At 44.0% G+C, this 20,689-nt stretch overlaps 1 protein-coding gene and 1 non-coding gene across 2 annotated transcripts in view; both read left to right on the top strand.

The window, feature by feature from the left end:
* The first annotated feature begins 2,398 nt into the window (after window positions 1-2,398).
* The window catches only part of ABCA13 (ATP binding cassette subfamily A member 13), a 374,898-nt gene continuing 356,607 nt past the window's right edge, over window positions 2,399-20,689 (top strand). Inside the window, exons 1-2 of the mRNA XM_061166289.1 lie at window positions 2,399-2,467; window positions 19,784-19,877. Coding sequence (XP_061022272.1) covers window positions 2,399-2,467; window positions 19,784-19,877 — 163 coding nt within the window. The remainder of the gene's footprint in view (window positions 2,468-19,783; window positions 19,878-20,689) is intronic.
* Window positions 17,173-17,245, top strand: TRNAG-CCC (transfer RNA glycine (anticodon CCC)). The gene has a single exon. It is a non-coding gene; the product is annotated as a tRNA-Gly (tRNA).

Here is a 20,689-nt window from a genome sequence, read left to right as displayed (position 1 = left end):
AGTCGCCGAACAGTAGCTCCCTGAGGGTCACGGGCACCTGACATAAAACTGGCCATTTGACAGTGAACGGTCAGTGCGTCCACGGGTGTGACCACCTCTGTTACCTGGTCCCAGAGCGCGGCATCCCCTGGGGAGGCTGACCTGCGCCCTGCACCCCTACCTCGCCTCCCCGTCTCTCGCTCCAGCTCTCTCACTGGCTTCACGCTCTGTGGTTTTGTCTCCTCTGCCCACGCCCGTGTGCAGGACTCAGGCGTGTGGCCTCTCCTGTCCGCCTTCCTCCACTGGGCACCTTCAGTGTTATTGCGGTGTCCGCATTTCACCGTTTCGTGCATGTATCCACCACCATATGTTGACCCACTCGTGGCTTCCTGGACGTGCGTGGTTCCAGCTTTTGGCAGTTGTGAATGTGCTGCAGTGGACGTGGGTGTGCCTGGACCCAGCCGCGTCCCTTTTTGGATTCCTAGCGGTTTATACTTAGTGCCGGAATTGCATAGTCACCTGGCAGTTCTCTGTTTAACTAAAAGTCACTTTTTGAATCTTGGACAGCGGCCCTGGCAGGAACCCCCTTCACTGGTGCAATTGGGACCTGAATGCCACGCTTATGGCATGGTTCCAAAGAAGGACGAGTGAAGCCATGGGCAAGTGAGCAGAGCACTGGCCGCTGTGAGATGAAATGGGGGAAACTCCATGCTTGGGGGCTTTTCCTTACACTGGATTTTTTAAGAAGAATGACGGTACCCTGGGATGTGAAGTGTTGTCTGCAAAAGGGTTGGGTTTTAGGAAGGCGTGGAGGCCACCTGTGGAGAAGGCAATGGCACCCCACTCCAGTGTGCTTGCCTGGAGAATCCCAGGGACGGGGAGCCTGGTGGGCTGCCGTCTATGGGGTCGCACAGAGTTGGACACGACTGAAGTGACTTAGCAGCAGTAGCAGCGGGAGGCCCCCTGTGGCTGGAGCATCAGGCAGGACTGTGCGCTTCCCCTCCACCCCCATGACCTTCAATTTGGTGCTTCCACCTGGGTTACAAATAAAAGAAGTGCTCAGACCCTCACTCGTGTCTGACTCTTTGCAACCCCATGCACTGTGGCCCACCAGGCTCCTCTGTCCATGGAATTCTCCAGACCAGAATACTGGAGTGGGGTGCCATTTCCTCCTCCAGGCTATCTTCCCAACTCAGGATCAAACCTGAGTCTCCTACATAGGCAGGCGGATTCTTTACCACTAGCGCTGCCTGGGAAGCTTAACAAATAGAAGAATATTTAAATTTTATTTACATATTGGCCTCATGCATAGCAATGTGAAATCTTAGTTCCACAACCAGGGGTGGAACTTGCACCCCCTGCATTGGAAACCCAGAACCTTAACTACTGTACCACCGGGGAAGTCCCCTAGAATACGACTTTAAAATGATGTTCTTTTATAAAATAGGTTTGTAGGATAATTGACTCTGCTGAAGCCGGTGCCCTTTCCTGTTGCAAAGCCCACTGATGGAACGTTGGTAGCTTGTGAAAGTGGCTTTATGAAATGGAAGATCACAGGAATCTGGTTGCCTGACATCCTCCTGACCACAACACCGAGTCCACAGGAACCCAGGAGCCTTGGCCACTAGGCGATGGAGCAACTGCTGCCCAGCTGAAATCTCCAGCTGGTCAGGAAGATAAAGGTGTGGCAAAACCAGCCGAGCTCAGAGGAGCCAGCAGCTTGCTGGTTCTCACTGCTTTCCAACCGGGTGCCCAGAGCTCTGTCAGTTGCTTTTCTCCAGGGGCAGCGATAAATTACAGATGGGAGAGCATAGGGGGATTACTCACAGAACCAGGAGAGGTCGGCCAGGCCTCCTGGGCTTTTGGGGGAAAACAGGTGAAACACGTGGATTAAGGGGGCCGTGACAGCGCAGTGGAACTTGAAGCATCTTCTTTCCATCCCCCGGAGACCAACACTGCTTCCCTCTGTCCTCCCATCTCCTTCCCACTGATGACCTGCCACCGGGCGTCCGAAAAGGAGCCTGTTGTCCTGGATTGGTGTGACCGCGGAGGTTTCAAGGGAGGGCTGGGGGTAACTCCATCCGGTTAACGTCAAGGGGAAAGCGGCAGCGCTAATGTGAGCATTGCTTCTGGCTGCGCGCTCCGCAGCTGCGTGGGTCCTTGGACGTGTGCGCGCCTACAGGGCCCGGAGGCTGCCTCTGTAACCCCACTCTCCCCGACGCTGGACTGAGCGAGAAGGTAAGATTTCTCAACACATGCAGAGCAGGAGGACATTCGATGCCGCCTTGTTCAGTCGCCTGCAGGTTGTCTTGCATCACTCACTTTTGTTGGACTTGACTAATCCGCAGCGGCCTCGCCCAGGAGGCCAATATAAGCCGGGTGCTTGGGGCCGGAGTCCTGAGCGCCCTGGAGGGCAGGCATGGGGCGGGCGGGGCGCCAGTTCCGGGCCCTGGTCTGGAAGAATTGGTTGTGCAGGATCAGACACCCGGTGAGTGCGGCATGCCCCCAGGCTTCCGGGGTCGTAGAGGGTGGTGAGGTGGGGGCGAGGGGCTGATCTGGCTCACCCCACACACTCACGGAACTGGGGGACACTGGGTTATTGAAATCCAGAACCTACCCCCCAGGCTGAAGTATAATTAACAAAAGCTGAGCCTTCCTGATCATCTGCAGCATTCGGTCAGAAAACTGCTAATTTAGAAAAACCTATTTTTTTTTTTTTAAAGAGAATTTGAACTGAACTGGTACTTTGAGCATCTGTGGTAAAATTGAACTGCAAATCTTCTGGTTGAAAGGACAGGGCATTACATCCTTTTAATGCATAAACAGAACACCATAGGTACGAACTGCCAACCAGGAGGCTACACAGCCTAGGTAACCAGAATTGGCAAGAAGCATCCATTCTATTATTATTTGATGTTGTATGTTTAGTGTTAATTCACATCTCTTGGGAGCTGCATCCAAATTGCATAGCAAGGCTCTCCTAAGTAGACTGGACTTGTTCAAACGAAATTTGTGCTGATGCTACATAAATATCCTGCATGGGTGTGTTTTAATGAGGTAGACTCAATGGCTTATTATTACACTTGGCTTTATTCCTATGCTTTAATAATTTCTATTATTACACTATGCTTTATTCCTAATGCTACAAGATTAAAACAAACACTTGGAGATGTCATTTCCAGTAGAAGTAGGCCTGCAGTAATATCTGCATCATTTCTGATTTTAAGGTCCACACTTAGCATATGGAATGTGTGTGTGTGTGTGTGTCTGTGTATGTATGCTGACCAATTCTTCTTTTGGAAGAAATTCAATGTTTGACATTGAATTTCATTTTGCTAAATCCTCATCTGCAAAATATTCTTGCTTCCTCAAAATAATGTAAAAAATGTTTAAAAAAGATGCTTTCTTTCTCATGCGAAGATCTTCAGGATGAAAATTATTTCAGTTGGAAATTTGCGCAGAATTTTGAAGGTCAGAAACTAACAAGTCAGACTTTGCTTTTGATGGATTGTCAGTGCACTGGTGTCTGTGAAAGTGGTTTTCAAATTTATGAAAAGCAGATTTTATTGACATTTAGTTGGTTTGGGGGGGAATGAAGCCTATTTTCCTCTGAAAGAATGTTGTGGGTAGAAGTTAGGTTCTCAGGCTCCATACTTTCTGCTTTTTGTCCACTGATTTAAACCTCAGAACAGCTCAGTAGGACCGCCTGTCTCTCCTTCATTATCAGACCCTTGAATTGTTTTAATATTTTCACGACTGAATGCTGCTGAAATAAATATCCCCTTCAGAAATATTTTATGCATTTATTGGTCTGTTGACCACTCATTTCAATGGTAGCTCCTGTATCCCATCAATCTTTGCCTTATTTTTCTTAGTATTTATCACCTCATAACACATCATGAATTTACTGATTGGTTCATTTGCTCTGGAACTCACATTAGATTGTCAGGTCCCTTAGAGCTGAGAGTTTTTTCTGATTTGTTCACCAACATATTTCCCAGCACCCAGAACAGTGCTTGGAATGAAACAGGTGTTCAATAACTATTTATTGAATGAGTGAAAGAAGAAAGGAATATGATATTTATTGCATCTCTGCTGTGTGCTAATAATAGATGCCTGCGGAACCTGCCAAAGGTGTGCCCTGCTTTCACAGAGCTACAGGTTAGGACAGAGAACGTGATGGGGTTTACAAGCGCGTGTGTAATGAATCCATCTTTGGGGAAATATTCTGCACGTGTCCCTGCACAAATGGGAAGAGATGTTTGCACACAGTCATGCACCGCGGCGCTGCGTGTAACACTAAAGGAGCATTGATGACCCCGGGGTTTGGTGCTGAGAGCATGTCCCACCTTGCCTTCCCTCCTTCACTTGAGGCAGATTTCCTCCCTGTAAAGGGAGATGGTTTGAAGGATTAGAGTCAATGCATGCCACGCGTTTGCAGCAATGCCTAGCATAGGAGTGAGACCTGTTTTCTCATTTGGCCAGTGTCAGAGATGGTAGAGATGGGGGTCTCAGACATCCATGGGGGATGGGGGGTGGGAGGTGACCCAGAGGAGTGAGATCCAAGGGCAACTTGTGGCTCCTGCCGCATGAGTGGGTTGGAATGGAGCCCTGGGGACCACACGCAAGGAGGAGCTCACATCTCCTCACGCGATGGCCTTGCACATATTGAGGCCAGGGCCCCTCTGGGCGAATGTCTTTGACCTACTTTTCACAGCTTCCTCCTGGTCTCCAGTGGTCATCTGTAAATTCTTTGTTCACAGCAGCTTCCCGACTATGAAAATGGGGTGTCGGCAGAAACAGGGTGGGGGGTAGCCAATCCGACCGAGTGACTACATGGCCTCAAATAAATGTTTCCTTAGTGAATAAAAATTGAGCACCGCATGTAAGATGAGTATACCACTGAGAGAAGCATGTTTCTTTTTATATTTACTTTAAAAATCCCTTCATTTCTATTAGATTTTATTATTATAGTTCCTTTAAGAAAACTTTTACTAGTGACATTTCAAACAGAGAAAAATAGTAGGGATAGTATAGAATGAATGAATAGGACCCATCACACTTATATTAATTCTTAGTTTTATAGATTTTTGAAATTCTGTTCTTGGAAAAAGTCGGTTTTAATACAAGCACATTTTTATAACTACTTTAAATTATTTATTTTTTCTCTTGAATGTTGTTTATTGCACAAACAGCACTATAGCAATAAGGAAAAGTTTAAAAATCACATAAAATGCCATTATCCAAATGTGTCTGCTACTTTTGTGGTCTTGTCATTTGGTAGGTGTAATACAATATTTTTATGCGGTTAAAATGATAGCTTTTTTTTTCACTTTGAATCACAATATTTTAAAAGTTGTTGCTTAGTCTTCATATTTAATGGTTTTAATGGACAGTAGTTTATCAGTGGGATATGCATAATTTATCCAACTGTATTCTCATGTTGGGTGTGAACAGTCCTCCCAGTGTACTATTGAGAATAACTTCTTGATGCCTGAAGGATGTGTCTCATGCTGACTCATTGCTCTTGAAGGAATAATCTCCTGGAGCAGGTTTCTGGTTCAGATGTAGGACACCTGCGTATGGGCAGGTAACGGCAGTTGGTGGTGGCCCCAGGGGAGATCAGGTGGGACACTTCTAAGAAACCTTTCCAACACTGACAAATATCCCCTGGCCATGAGCCATGCTTCTCCACCTGAATTTATGTCCAGTTCAGTTCAGTTGCTCAGTCATGTCCAACTCTTTGCTACCCCATGAATAGAAGCACGCCAGGCCTCCCTGTCCATCACCAACTCCCAAAGTCCACCCAAACCCATGTCCATTGAGTCATTGATGCCATCCAACCGTCTCATCCTCTGTCGTCCCCTTCTCCTCCAGCCTTCAATTTTTCCTAGCATTAAGGTCTTTTCCAATGAATAGACTCTTCGCATCAAGTGGCCAAAGTATTGGAGCCTCAGCTTCAGCACCAGTCCTTCCAATGAATATTCAGGGTTGATTTCCTTTAGGATTGACTGGTTTAATCTCCTTGTTATTAAAACCGGAAAGCCGTTCAGAAGAATTCTGTCCAGCTAAAGAGACAAAGCTGACCAGCTTCAGTGGGCATTGCCTCTGTGCACCTCTGCGGGGTCCTTGCGGCTGGCCTGGGCCCTGGTAGGAAACAAGCCCAGTCAGGGAAGGTCAGCAAAGGTCATTTGCATGTGTTTTTGGTTTACTCAGAGCATTGATCTAGGAAACAATGGCGTATGGAAAGGCAGGCATCCTTTCAGAGTGTGGGGCAGCCCCAAATTAGGCGGTTTGGGTTTGTTTGCTTTTCCCTCTGGTCATAATCATGATCTCAGCAGAGCCCTTTCTTTCATTATGATTTATCTAAATTTGCTTCTAATTCTCTGGCTGTAGCTCGGTTTTCCTCCCTTGCAGTCTTTCAAAACACTGGCAATTAAATAAACAATGGAACAGAAGGTGATTTTAAAGGGTGCTCCAGGAGTGCCTGCAAAGGAAGCCTCTTATTCAGGGTTTTGTTTGGCTGGAAGTTCCTGCTGTCCTGCGTCACTGCCTGAGTTTAAGAATGTAAGAATATCCAGTCTTTTTAAGGTATGGAAAACTGACGGGATTTCAAAAGCAAGGCATCCAGTTTCTCATTTTTCAGTTTGGTTGTCTGTCAGAGTGAAAAAACACATCTCTTTGCTTCACTCTTTTGCTGAAATGGTTACCAGCATATTGGAGGGAGGGGCTTCCCAGGTGGTGCTAGAGATAAAGAACTTGCCTGTCTGCCAGTGCAGGAGACATAAGAGACGTGGGTTTGATCCTTGGTCTGGGAAGACCCCCTGGAGAAGGAAATGGCAACCCACTCCGGTATTATTGTCTGGACAATTCCATGGACCGAGGAGCCTGGTGAGCTACAGTCCATGGGGTCACAAAGAGTCGGTCATGACTGAGCGACTGACACTTTTACTTTCTTTCATATGGGAGGGAAAATGATAAGATCTTCACGAGGAAGATTGTTTCTAGGATGGTGGGTTAGCTTCTGTGGGGGAAAAAAACAACTGAAAACCACAAAACAAGCTGCGTCCTTATTTGATGGAAATCCTGGAGTCTCCCTGTTTTCTTTAGCCTGGATAGGCCTGGATTTTTCAATGATTAGGAAGACTGAAAAAAACCCAAACAAACCAACGTGACCTCCTAGTAACAATACCTGCAGAGACAGAGACAGAGGACCTTGGGGCTTGTTTGATGCAATTGTCTTGGAGCTGAGGCTGTCTCCTGGGGAACCTTCTAGACTGAAGAGTGCCTTTTCCAGCTGAGGCTCCAGGGGCCACTTTGTAGGGCCCCGCCCTGAGGTCAGCTCTGCGCTCTCCCCTCCGTATGCATCTCCTCTCCCCTTGGTTCTCTCCTGCTGGGGACCTTTCCCTCCTGTCCGCCCTGGTCCTGGGGCGCGCTCACCAGCACGGACTGGTTTGAAGCTGAAGCTCCTGGCAAGAGTCTGGCCTGGATACCCTAGTCTCTTCCACTGCCAATTTGGAAAAGAATCGTTCCTTAGGGCTGGTCAGAGGGAAGCAGAGGCATGGTGCCTGCATCTCATCTTGAGCTTTGTCTCGTTGTAGCAGTGCGTTCCGGGAAACAAACTCACTCAGAAGGACAATGCAGATAGTGGAGTGCGGTTTATTACACCGGCAGGCCCAAGGCAGAGTCTCCTCTTGGCCAAGGACCCCGACCAGTTTTTGTGAAAACCTTATATACCCTAAGTGTATAAGGTTCCCTGAAACTAGTCTGAACAAAGGAAAAAGAAAGATACTATCAAAGTTAACCCATGATTCATATGCCTTAAGCCTAGTAAGCCTGGGTAGTTAACAGTGGACAGTTATCAATAGGCTTGTGGTCACACCTCCATAAGCATAAGAGATTGTACGGTTCTATTCAGTTACACAGATAATTAGGGTTTTCTTTTAGGCAGTGGAGAGCCCTGGGGCTCTTCCTTCCGGAGGCCCTGGTTTTCCAGTTGGTACATCGTTTCCATAGATACTGCGCAGAAAGCTCACCGTCCAGCCCAAGATGGAGTCCTGCTTTCAGGACAGAGCCTGTTCAGTTTCCTCCTTCAGCCTCAGACTTACAGAACCCCAGCTGAGGGTGGGGCCAGGGGCTGCCGTAACAGCCAGACTGGGAGTGGAAGCAGAGCTGTGCTGTGACCGGGCGGAGCTGTGCGCAGGGAGCCCCTCCTCTGCCCGTCCCCTCCAGCCTGGGTCTGGGTCGTGCTGCCCAGCCCAGTGGCCTCAGACCGGCACCTCTTCAGATCAGGATCCAGACTTGCCTGGTCTTGCCACAGCCTGCCTGGCAGGTTTTCTCAGTCCCATTTCACTCCCTGGGTCCGGAGCCTCACTGCTGGGGACCCCAGGGCTCCCTCCCAAGTTCCTCCAGTGAACGGCCTTCAGAAAACATGTGCAAGGTTTATTTGTTGAGGGCTAGAGCTGGAGAAGGAAATGGCAACCCGCTCCAGTGTTCTTGCCTGGAGAATCCTGTGGACAGAGGAGCCTGGTGGGCTGCTGTCCATAGGGTCCACAGAGTTGGACATGACTGAAGCGACTTAGCATGCATGCATGCATTGGAGGAGGAAATGGCAACCCACTCCAGTGTTCTTGCCTGAAGAATCCCAGGGACGGGGGAGCCTGGTGGGCTGCAGTCTATGGGGTCGCACAGGGTTGGACACAACTGAAGCGACTTAGCAGCAGCAGCAGAAGAGCAGCTGAGCTCCAGAAAGGTTGCACCCGTATGGCTGAATAGGACAGGACGCTACAAACAACAAGGGTTAGGAAATCCTTTCTTGCTGGGGATGGTTTGGCCATCTCCATGCGGAGCTGCTAGAGGGCCCTGTCTCTAGTGCAGCCTCATAATCCGGTGTGGTGTGGTGTCAGACCCAGACACACAGGGACTGAACTGCCCTCCTGAGGCGGCTCCCTTGTTCCCAGCCTGCTTAAGAAGTAATGGTCTTAGAATAAATCCAAAATAGCGAGGTAAGCCAAAGGGAACTCAAATTACCATCCATCTCGAGGGTTTGTGCTGCCTGTCGGTGGCTTCTCTCCAGAAGGGATGTCAACTGCTGTGATGCCAGCTGGCGTGTCCAGGTTCTGTCTCACGGCCCTGTCGTTCTCTAGCCATTAGAGTGTGTGTGTCATCTACGTGTGCATAGTAGGGCTTATTCAATAGCCTACCTTGAGGGTTAGTGTAAGGAGCATTTAACATATATATAGTTGCATACAAACTGCCCATTCTCTTCCAGTTTCTTTGATAAATTTTTATTTATTTTAATTTGTTTTGCTGCTCTGGGTCTTAGTTGTGGTGTACAAGATCTTTAGTTGCAGCGTGTGGACTCCTCCTCGTGGCACATGGGATTTAGTTCCCTGACCAGGGATTGAACCTGGGCCCCCAGCACTGAGAGCGTGGAGTCTTAGCCACTGGACCACCAGGGAAGTCCCTCTTCCAATTTCATAATTAGAGGCTTGGCAATTTCTCTTGCTCATTGGTTATTAAGACGTCGCTACATGTATTACCAGTTTCTACAGCTTGTTGTTCTTTTTTTGTGTTTCCTTATTTTTACTGTTCAGATTAAGTTTGTGTATCTTATCTCTCTTTCTCTTTGAAGTCTTTTGTAACTCCCAAACTGCAGGAATTTCATACTTCATCCATCCTTAGGTTTGACCAACATTCTCCTACCGCCTTCTAGTTTTTCTACTATTGAATGTACTATTCTAGACTTCTGTCTACTCAGAGTGCACGTTTGAGCACTGTGTAAGGCTTTACTTTATCTTTGTGATCAAATCCAAATTCAGGTGGCCTGACCAAAGCTTGAATGCTTCCTTGCCTCTCTGAACCAAAAAGGTTCTTGTCGTATGTTTTGAAACATAGTTGAGTCTATTTTGGACTTCCCATGCTGTTTCATGCATATCTGTTCTTGCACCAATTTCATTTCTTAAAAAGCACCTATACTTTAATATGGGCTTCCCTGATGTCTCCGCAAGTAAAGAATCCACCCGAAGTACAGGACACACAGGAGGCTCGGATTCGATCCCTGAGACAGGAAGGTCCCCTGGAGGGGGAAAATGGTGACCCACTCCAGTGTTCTTTCCTGGGGAATCCCATGGACAGAGGAGCCTGGCAGGCCTTAGTCTGTGGGGTGACAAAGAGTCAATACAACTGAGCAACTGACGCATGCCCTCACACTTCAGTATGTTCTATTATACTGTTTTTGTAGGATTATACTCTTTCACAGCTCTTCTTTGCGTTTGGAGCATATATGCTCACCAGTTCTATTTTAGCGTCATTTTTGAGTTAACAGTGATATCAGTTAGAATTTGGATCAGCACTGTGTTGGGTGTGAGTGGGTGCTGGGGGGAGGGTGCTCTCAGCCCCCCTCTTCTGTGCCTTGTGGTCATCTTGGCCATCTGTGTCCCTGTGGACGGAGCAGTCAGTCCCTGGATGTGCTTCCCTTTGCCTTTCTCCTCGCCTATAACCTTCGCCTCCTTTCAGCTGGAGCCTTCTGTATGACTTAGCTGTGGCAGGAAACAATATCAAAATCACTTTTGGGGGGTAGGTATTTTCCAATTGTCTCCTTAGAAGCATCCCTTGAATTGGAATTTTTGTTTCAAAAAGTCTGCACATCTGCTGCTTTGAAACAAATAATTCACCTGACTTTTGGAAAGGTTGCACCAATGTGTTCCTCCTAACAGTGTTCCCTTTAACTTGGGGGACCTGTTTGTTTCCTTCCAGTCCTTGAGGGAAGAATTTATTTCTCATTCATTTTTATGACTTACTCCGAACTCTCCCCACCAGTGCTGAAAAGAAGGAAGTGTCCAATGAATGTTTATTTTTTAAATTAAAAAAAAAATTCAAAATTAATTTTTGTTGGTGTATAGTTGCTTTACAGTGTTGCATTACTTTCTGCTGTACAGCAAAGTGAATCAGCTATATGCATTTAAATGAATGTTTAAAGTATGGGTTTGAAAGAAAAGCAATAGTTTTTCAATATAAAGCTCAAAAAATCAAGGAAAGAGAGAGTTTGTTTGTTTCTCCCTTTCAGTACCAAACTAACTCCATAACCAACTTAAAGGTTTGCAAAAGGTCCTCTTGGGCGGGAAGTTTACACTCTGAAGGAGGGACTGTCGGAAGCCCCGGCTCTGAGCAGCGGTGGATTTGGACCAGCTCAGCTGATGGTTGCGGTTGGACTTTGGTTCTTTCTTTGTCTGAACCCACTTCTCTTGCAGTGTTTTATAGCAGGGACCTTATAATACTTCTGGGAAAGTCTCCTTTCCTGAGTGCCTGGCACCCAGAAACCTGAGCACTCCAAAGAGACACAATAGAATTTCACGCTTACTGCAAAGCCCTTTGTTTCTAAGGAGAAGGGCAGCAGCCTAATTACAGGTTGGACTTCAGCGTCCTGGATATTTGAACCTTTTTAAGCTGTTTTCCTCTTCTCAGGAAGATCTCTGAGATCTCGTGACCCGCTCCTCCCTCCAAGGACCCTCCTTTCCTTCTTCGTTTACAATTTTGCTTTTTGTCCCAACGTGTTTTATTTTTTGTGGTTTTCAGCTGTAATCAAACCCACATGCTACCAGAGCAACTTGGAGGTTTTTAAGAAGGGTTTAAACTCAATGTGTAAGATATTTTGTTCAAGTGAGATGGAAAGTTAGCGTATTTAATTTGCAGGCACGAGGCTTAGTCTCCAGATTCAGGTTCCATCACAAACAGGTTCAGGGGCTCCAGGGAAAAGAATTTTCTCTGTGGTCGCCAGTGTGTGAAACCAGTACTGTCTTTCCTACTTCACTGATATTGGGAGGATAAGGTGATGGATGAATGAGCACTCTTGAGCACTCAGGGCAATGACAACAAATGGTTGGAGGAAGGCCTGGTCCTCTTCACAGCTGTGTCTTTAGCGTTGCCTCCTGGTTGTGGGGCTGGAGGCTGGGCTCCACATGCTTCCAGAGGCGCTCACATCTTCCTTCTGGGCGAGCATTCTGGTCCTGTGTGTTCTCTGCTGTTTCCCCAGCCCTTATGAGCTGTACACGCCGCTTAACAAAGGAATTCGTTCACTTGTTTTACTGCTCTAGTGCACCAGTATTTTATTGATCCATCCTCCTATTCTTTCTTTTTTTTCCTGCATGACTTCCTCCAATTTTTTCCATTCACAAATAATGCTATTGTACGCAGTCTTGAGCACACCTTTGGAAAACAAGTGTAATGCCTTTTCAAAAAGTAAGTCTTATGTCAAACCTTTTTTTATAGGTTAAAACTAGTCCAATACAGGGAGTTCCTTGGTGGTCTGGTGGTCAGGATTCTGCGCTTTCACTGCTGTGGCCAGGATTCAGTCCCTGTATTTCTGTTGATTGTTACTTTATATATATTGACTACATTTGTTAAGCGTATAAATGCATAACATTTTATAGCTTCCTATTGTAACACCTCTTTTATTAGGCAGTGCTCCTCTGTGTGTATAATAATGCTCTGTGTTTTCAAGTCTCTTGTTTGATATTACTGTAGTTCATTTATTATTTACCTACTTTATCTTTTTCATCTCTACTTGCATCTGTTCTGTATCCTTATGTTGAATAAACTTGTTTCTGGTTATCTGAAACTTTTCTTTTACCCTCATTTTTGAGAGATGAGTTTTCTGGGTACACAATTCTAGATCAACCAAGTTTCTCCAAGGAATCTAAAGATATTTCAATGTCTTCTGGTTTCCTGCTATTAGTGAGCTTTTGGTAAGTCTCATATTCCTTTGAGGTCATGTGTTGTTATTATTTGAATTGCTATTGAGATGTTCTCTCTGACTTCTGTATTTGAAGTTATTAATGTGGATTTCTGTTTCCTGGTATGTGTTCTATTTCCTTTATCAGTGAAACTTGTGTATTTTATATGTTCTGGAAAATTCTCAGCCATTAGTTATTTAAATATTGCCTCACCTGCTTTCTCTCTAGTCCCCTGGAGGGAAATTGTTCCTTTGTAATTCAGTCTTAAAGAGATGGGCATACCAGACCAACTTACCTGCCACCTGAGAAGCCTGTATGCAGGTCAGGAAGCAACAGTTAGAACTGGAAATGGAACAACAGACTGGTTCCAAATTGGGAAAGGAGTCTGTCAAGGCTGTATATTGTCACCCTGCTTATTTAACTTATATGCAGAGTACATCATGAGAAATGGTGGGCTATATGAAGCACACACTGGAATCAAGATTGCTAGGAGAAATATCAATAACTTCAGATATGCAGATGACACCACCCTTATGGCAGAAATTGAAGAATTAAAGAGCCTCTTGATGAACGTGAAAGAGGAGAGTGAAAAAGTTGGCTTAAAATTCAATATTCAGAAAACTAAGATCATGGCATCTGGTCCCATCACTTCATGGCAAATAGACGCAGAAACAATGAGAGACTTACTTTTCTTGGGCTCCAAAATCACTGCAGTCATGAAATTAAAAGACACTTGCTCCTTGGAAGAAAAGTTATGACCAACCTAGACAGCATATTAAAAAGCAGACACATTACTTTGCCAACAAAGGTCCATCTAGTCAAAGCTATGGTTTTTTTCAGTAGTCATGTATGGATGTAAGAGCTGGACTATAAAGAAAGCTGAGCACCAAAGAATGAACGCTTTTGAACTGTGGTGTTGGAGGAGACTCTTGGAAGTCCCTTGGACTGCAAGGAGATCCAACCAGTCCATCCTAAAGGAAATCAGTCCTGGGTGTTCATTGGAAGGACTGATGCTGAAGGTGAAACTCCAATACTTGGGCCACCTGATGTGAAGAACTGACTCACTGGAAAAGACCCTGATGCTGGGAAGGATTGGGGGTAGGAGGAGAAGGGGGCGACAGAGGAGGAGATGGTTGGATGGCATCTTTGACTTGATGGACATGAGTTTGAGCAAGCTCTGGGGTTTGGTGATGAACAGGGAAGCCTGGCTTGCTGCAGTCCATGGGGTTGCAAAGAGTCAGACATGACTGAGCAACTGAACTGAGCTGAACTGAGTATTTTTTCTTCATCTTGGGAGTTCAATAACTCTAGGTCAACTGCAACTTTTTTTTTTTTTTTTTAATTACAGCATACTTTCAGTCTTGAGAAACAATTTTCATCAGTTTTCTCTGTTTTAGGGAAATTCTACTGTTACATCTTTGAGCATATTTTTCATTACATTTGTTGGAATCTCTGTTTTAAGTATAGCAGTTATCATTATACTGTGGAGTTTTCCTTTTCAAAGCTGATTCTATTAGCTTTTTGTGTTAATATTTGCCTTTAAAACATTTTTTAAGAATTCACTGTTATCTCAAACTGTTTGTCTAATGTAGAAAGTATATTTAACCAGTATCTAACTTCTTTTTTCTGGTTTCTAAATCACTTAGAATTCCACAGTAATGTTTTTTGTTGTTTTTTTTTTTCCCTTAGATCTGTAACCACTTTTTTCATTTAGCATCTTTTTCCTAAGCTCTTATTTTCTGAATGTTTGTTCTTATTACATTGTTCTTTATGAAGCAGATATAAAGAAAGTCTTCATATTATTTGAGTTATTTCTTTCCCAGTCATGCTCCTTGACTTTCTTTTGTTTTGTTTCCCTTCACAATGTTTAGACAGCTGTTTTTCTTTTCATCTGACCCATCCTTGGGCAGCTTAGCCCAGCTGTTGCATTTGTCCTTGACTCTCTTTTCAGTAAACCTGAGATGAGTTTGATTTCTCCCTCAAACTCGGGTGCAATGTCTGAGCAAATCCTTCATGTGCCGGTTTTCTCCTGCAGGAAGGAGGGAGGCTTGGGGAGCTGGTGGGGATGATGTGCAGTTGTGTTAGCCTCGCTGGGCTCCGAACTCTCCTACATCTTGTCACTCAGCTGTGTCCAACTCTTCGCAACCTCACGAACTGTAGTCCGCCAGGCTCCTGTGTCCATGGGATTCTCCAGGCAAGAATACTGGAGTGAGTTGCCATTCCCCTCTCCAGGGGATCTTCTAGACCCAAGGGTCAAATGTGGGTCTCCTGCATTGCAGGCAGATTCTTTACCGCCTGAACCACCAGGGAAGCCCTCCTTCAAACCTTGTTAGAGGTTTTATACCGTACTCACCTATCCAGTTAGGGAGGTTATTCTCTGACTGTGGCTTCTTTTCTCATTTTTGTGCATAGCCTAGGGAGCGTCTCCAGCAGTTAGCTCCTTGTTCACTTTCTGTGTGTCGTTCGAATATCCCCGGCAGCAGTTTCCTCACTCCCGGGGTCAGAAGCAAGAGAAAAGGGGATTCCTTCAGGGCCTCTGACTCCACAGACACGTGTGGTGGGGAGAGTCACTGGCTCTGCAGACTCTGGGCCGCGTTGGGACTGAGCCCTGGTGGGGGATCCCCTGTTAGGCAGGTGACCCCCCTTCCCATCTCCTCTCGCTTTGTTTCTTTTCATTTCTCTCTCTTATGGTGTCTGGGAAGAGGACAAGTCTGTGAGATTTCAGTATACCCTTTCACCCAGGGCTCCTTTATGTGTACATTTGTGTGTGTGTGTTAAGGGCTCCCCCCACATGCCGTGGTTCTGAGGGGACTGAGGGCAGAGCATCCATAACCGTCACTGTGGGATGTGGAATTTGGGCCACAGATCAGGCATTTGGGCACTTCCGGGGGGAGCCTCTCTGCTGGCACTCATGGCAGGAAGAGGGGACTTTGTGGTTGTTTGGAAGAGCGGTTCCTGTTTTGTGAGCACTAGTGGGACTTCCAGAAGGTTGTCTTTCTTGAGAGCAGAGACTCTGGCAGTATCTCCTTCTGGCTGCCTCTAGCACGGCTTTGGGACCCCTTCCTGCCGCTGAGAAGCCGTGCCTAGGGGGCCTGCAGCGTGGGAGACCTGGGGAAGCACAAAAATTAACCAGAAAGTGAGTCGAGGACAATAACAACACAGGAGAAGAAAACATGAGACGAAAGTATGAGGAGAGAGAGGAGACTGCTTTTATGGCCCTGCGGAAAGAGAGCCCTGTGAGAGGAGGTGATTCACTCACTCCAAGGGACAACCACACAGCACACCTGGGTGCGTCCACAGTTTTCTTTTGAACCAAGGAAGTTCACATTCAGACCAGTGGAAGATTTTTCCTGCCGTTGCTTCTCAGAGGCTCACTGATGGGCTTGTAAATAAAAAAAAACTGAGTTACTCTAATTTTATGTTTAATTGGAGTTTTACTTCAAGATCTTCAGAGAAACTTTTCAATTCTAAGTGTTTTATTTATTTATTGGTAGATAAGAAGTGGATTTGTTTAGAGAGAAACACATCCCACAGGGTGTGGGCCATCTCACAAGGACAGAGAGGCTGAGTTTTATTTTTTTTTAAATATTATTCTCATTTGAAACTAGTGATTTGGCATTGATTTTATGACTGGGATGACACATATTCATAATTTCACAGTTGCCATTGCCTATTTTAATTTGGTCTTGACAAGATCCTTTAAATTATGGCGGTTTTTATGTGTAGAGAAAAAAATCTAGATACTAAAAATTTTTATTTTTATCAATCTTTTTAGATTGATAAACTGATTGCTTAAAAGATTTACACAAGGGACTTCCCTGGTGGTCCAGTGGTTCAGAATCTGCCTTGAGATGCAGGGGACGCAGGTTCAGTTCCTGGTTGGAGAACTAAGATCCCACATGCTGCAGAGATACTAAGCCCTAGTGCTGGAACTACTGAGTCCTCAAGCCACAACTAAGATCCAAATAAATAAATATTTAAAAAAAGATTTAGACAATAAAAAGTCTAATAAACAGTTGGAGAAAATATTTTTATTGATGGCATTTGGTTATATCTACCCATTAAAATCTAAATTAAAAAGTCATACATACTTTGACTCAAAAGTCTTCCTTAACAGTGCTACCTCAAAATTATACTTACAAAAGTCAGCCAATGATTCATGTCAATGTATGACAAAACCCACTGCAATGTTGTGAAGTAATTAGCTTCCAACTAATAAAAATAAATTAAAATTGACCATATCTTCTTATGTCGTCTTTAAACACAATGGAGCTGATCTACAAGTACTGATCCCAAAAAATTGTTTCTAAAAACACTCATTACTTTTATTTATGTTTATAAAAATGAGCTAAGAAAACTGTGTAAATCTTTTGGGAGAATGGCTGTATTCTTTCTGTGCTTTTTGAATACCCCAACCATGCATCTATTTGTGAATTTATAATATCAAAAGGGTGGGACTTCCCTGGTGGTCCAGTGGCTAAGATTCTGTGCTCCCAACGCAGGGGGCCCAGGTTCCATCCCTGGTCAGGGAACTAGACCCCATAAGTCACAGCTAACAGTTCACATGCCACAGTGAAGACCAAGGATGCCACGTGCGCAAGTAAGACCTGGTGCAACCAGATAAATAAATGTTGAAATAAAAGGGTCTATATGAGTCTTGACTCTATGAGCCATTTTCAGTTTTCTTTATGTTTGCTTGTCTTAAAAAAAGGGCTCTCTTATATTATTAGGGGCTTCCCTGGTGGCTCAGCTGGTAAAAATTTTATTATTTTATTTTTAACATTTTATAATTTAAGTATTATTTAAATTATAATATAAAAAAGTTAATAACAAAATAATTATTATAAGTGTTATAATAAATGTCATTATATGTTATTTAAAATATTATTAACATTTTATTTATTAATAATAAAAATTTTATTACTAACTTTTTTTCAACCTCCTCAATTATGTATTTATTCTTCCTAATGAGGTCAAGTTATTGTTTAAACTGAGGTATATTTTCAGTCTTGATGTTTATATTTAGCCAGAATTAATTACAGACATCCCACCACCCCTGTACTTCAAGAAATGACTCATTTGTTACAGAGAATGAACAGGTGACTTAAGTTCTTCGGCAGTGTTTGACCTTTGGTAATTAAATCAATTAATTTGGTTTAATTACTATCCTTTAAGCCAGAGGGATCAAAGTTATGGCCAAACTAGATAGCATATTAAAAAGCAGAGATATTATTTTGCCAACAAAGGTCCATCTAGTCAAGGCTATGGTTTTTCCAGTAGTCGTGTATGGATGTGAGAGTTGAACTATAAAGAAAGCTGAGCACCAAAGAACTGATGCTTTTGAACAGTGCTGTTGGAGAAGACTCTTGAGAGTCCTTTGGACTGCAAGGAGATCCAACCAGTCCATCCTAAAGGAAATCAGTGCTGAATATTCATTGGATGGACTGATACTGAAGCTGAAAATCCAATCCTTTGGCCACCTGATGCGAAGAGCTGACTCATTGGAAAAGACCCTGATGCTAGAAAAGATTGAATGTGGGAGGAGAAGGGGATGACAGAGGATGAGATGGTTGGATGGCATCACTGACTCAATGGACATGAGTTTGAGTAAACTCTGGGAGTTGGTGATGGACAGGGAGGCCTGGCGTGCTGCAGTCCATGTGGTCGCAAGGAGTCAGACACAACTGAGTGACTGAACTGAACTGAGCCAGAGGGTGCCCTCCCTCGAACATTTCTTTATTGTCAGGGTGGGTGGTGTTGGTTTTCAGCACTTTCTCAGAGAACTTTCCATAAGGATACAGTTTCTGGCACGAGAAATACTTCCTCATGACTCATTTTCAAGAGGGTGCTTTCTTTTCTTCTTTCATTACACCAGGGATGGAAACGTTCTGTCCCACCTGAGTTTTGTCTTTATGGTTTCAGACCACATGTGCTCACCTGGCCACACAGGTTTGCTGTTTGCTGTTTGCTGACCTCCTGGGGAAAGGCTGGGACCAAGTAGGGCCATGGTAGCTCAAAGACTAATGCAGTAAAGTTCACTTTAGTTCATCATGATTTTGGAGTCTGAAAGAACAGGACATGCTTTTTCATGTAGACAGCATCCTTAACTTCCTAACCTGCAGATTCTGAGGTTTTTGTCTGTGCCATTACTGAATGCCTTGCTTGGTCTGTGTCTGGCTATAAGCTTTTGTTTTTATAAACTGAGTGGAAGCCAACAGAAGAACATTATGCACCAGAAACCAAGTGCAGACTGTTGGCAATGAAAATAATCTTGTGATAATTGAGGATTTTCTATTAATTTTTCATTAGGCTATTCTTTGGGTGTTTCCTTCTTAATTAATTAAATTCCATCTATCAATGTCAGTTCCTTTTCTTTTGATTTTGAAAATTCAGGATTATACAAATTACTGCAATCTGTATGAATGGCTCTTTTGCGATCTGTGTCAAGAGATTTGACTCCAATAATCTGACTTTTCAGAGTTTGTTCCAATCTCAGAGTAATTTTAAAGAAAATTACTTTTACAAAAAAATTTATTGACAAAAGATGTAAATTATGATACATTCATTTGTAAGAATGTTACATAACCAGTAAGATGATAGTTAAAAACAGTGTGTGGCAACACTTGAAAATATTCATAAAATGAAACCAAGTGTCTGCCACCACCAACTCTGGAAAAATATCTACTTGTATGGAAAAGTCAGACATGTTAAAGAAATGAGAAAAATAAAAATAGTGAATTTGTTGGAGTGTGAGAAATATGGATGAAATTATTTGTTTAATTTCTTTAATGTCATGAGTTCTTCAATAATGAAAATGTGGAGGAAAAGGGGAGGAACAGAAGCCAGGTCTGGTAGGAGAAGCACAAGGAGCTGACAGTTGTGGATCTGGATACAGTGAACACATCTCTGTGGGGCCCGTCTCTAATGCTTGTTGTTAGGGACACACGGGAGGGATGACAATGACTTCCTTTAAAGGAAGCCTGGTCTGGCCCATGAACCCTCCTTTAACATGGAGATCTCATAATATTTTGTGATTCATTTAGACACTAATTTTTTGGACAACTTTCCAGGTGCTCTCCCTGGCTGAATTCTTCTGGCCTTGTATCCTGTTCATGATTCTGACAGTGCTTCGTTTTCAAGAACCTCCCAGACACAGAGACAATTGTGAGTTTCATTTTTATTATACTTTTTGATCACCAACATCTAGAGAAGAAAACGCAGCATTCTTTTTTTGCTGTTGTTCTTTATAAATTCTGAATCCTGAGTGAAATGAATGGATAGGGTTCTCTTGTTTATACCTCTGTTTCTGGGATATATGCCAGTAGGCATCTATTTAGATTTTTTCTCTTGAGAATGATATTCACATTTGCCCAATCTAACAGATGGATTTAGTCCTTAAATTGAGCTGTCTCAATTCAGGATATAGGTATATGTCATTATAAACATAGAAAGAGTAGGGGAAGAGGTAAATGTGGCGGAGATGCATTTCATTTTACTAACGTGATGGTGGTGATGGTGATGGGATGATGATGGTGGTGGGGATGATGGTGATGGTGGTGATGACGGTGATGACGATGGTGGTGAAGCATTTAGAAGTCACCTCTGCTCCAGGTGTTTTATCAGAAAGACCATTTAGTTTATCTGGTTTAAACCTCAACAGCATCACTCCTTGAGAAATGATTGTTTTGTTTCTGTCATGCTTATGCTCACTTGAAATATGGATAATGGGGTTAATTCCAAAAATGTTATATGATTAGAAATTATTAAGGGGTGACTTTTATCTAAAATAGTATGTCACTATTCACAATAGTAAATTAATGTATTTATTCATTTGGCAAATAATGTTTTGAGTGTCTTTGTGTCCAAGCTTTGCTGAGGATGAAGTAGACACAGTATTTTCCCTGTCCTTCCAGAACTTACTGTAGGGCCAGACTATGATAATGCAGTGGGTTAGTGTCATGTTGGGACTTGATGCA

Source organism: Dama dama, chromosome 18 (assembly GCF_033118175.1).
Source record: "Dama dama isolate Ldn47 chromosome 18, ASM3311817v1, whole genome shotgun sequence".
Taxonomy (NCBI): Eukaryota; Metazoa; Chordata; class Mammalia; order Artiodactyla; family Cervidae; genus Dama; species Dama dama.
The sequence above is the reverse complement of the archived record's forward strand: the minus strand, read 5'-3'. Positions and strand labels throughout refer to the sequence as shown.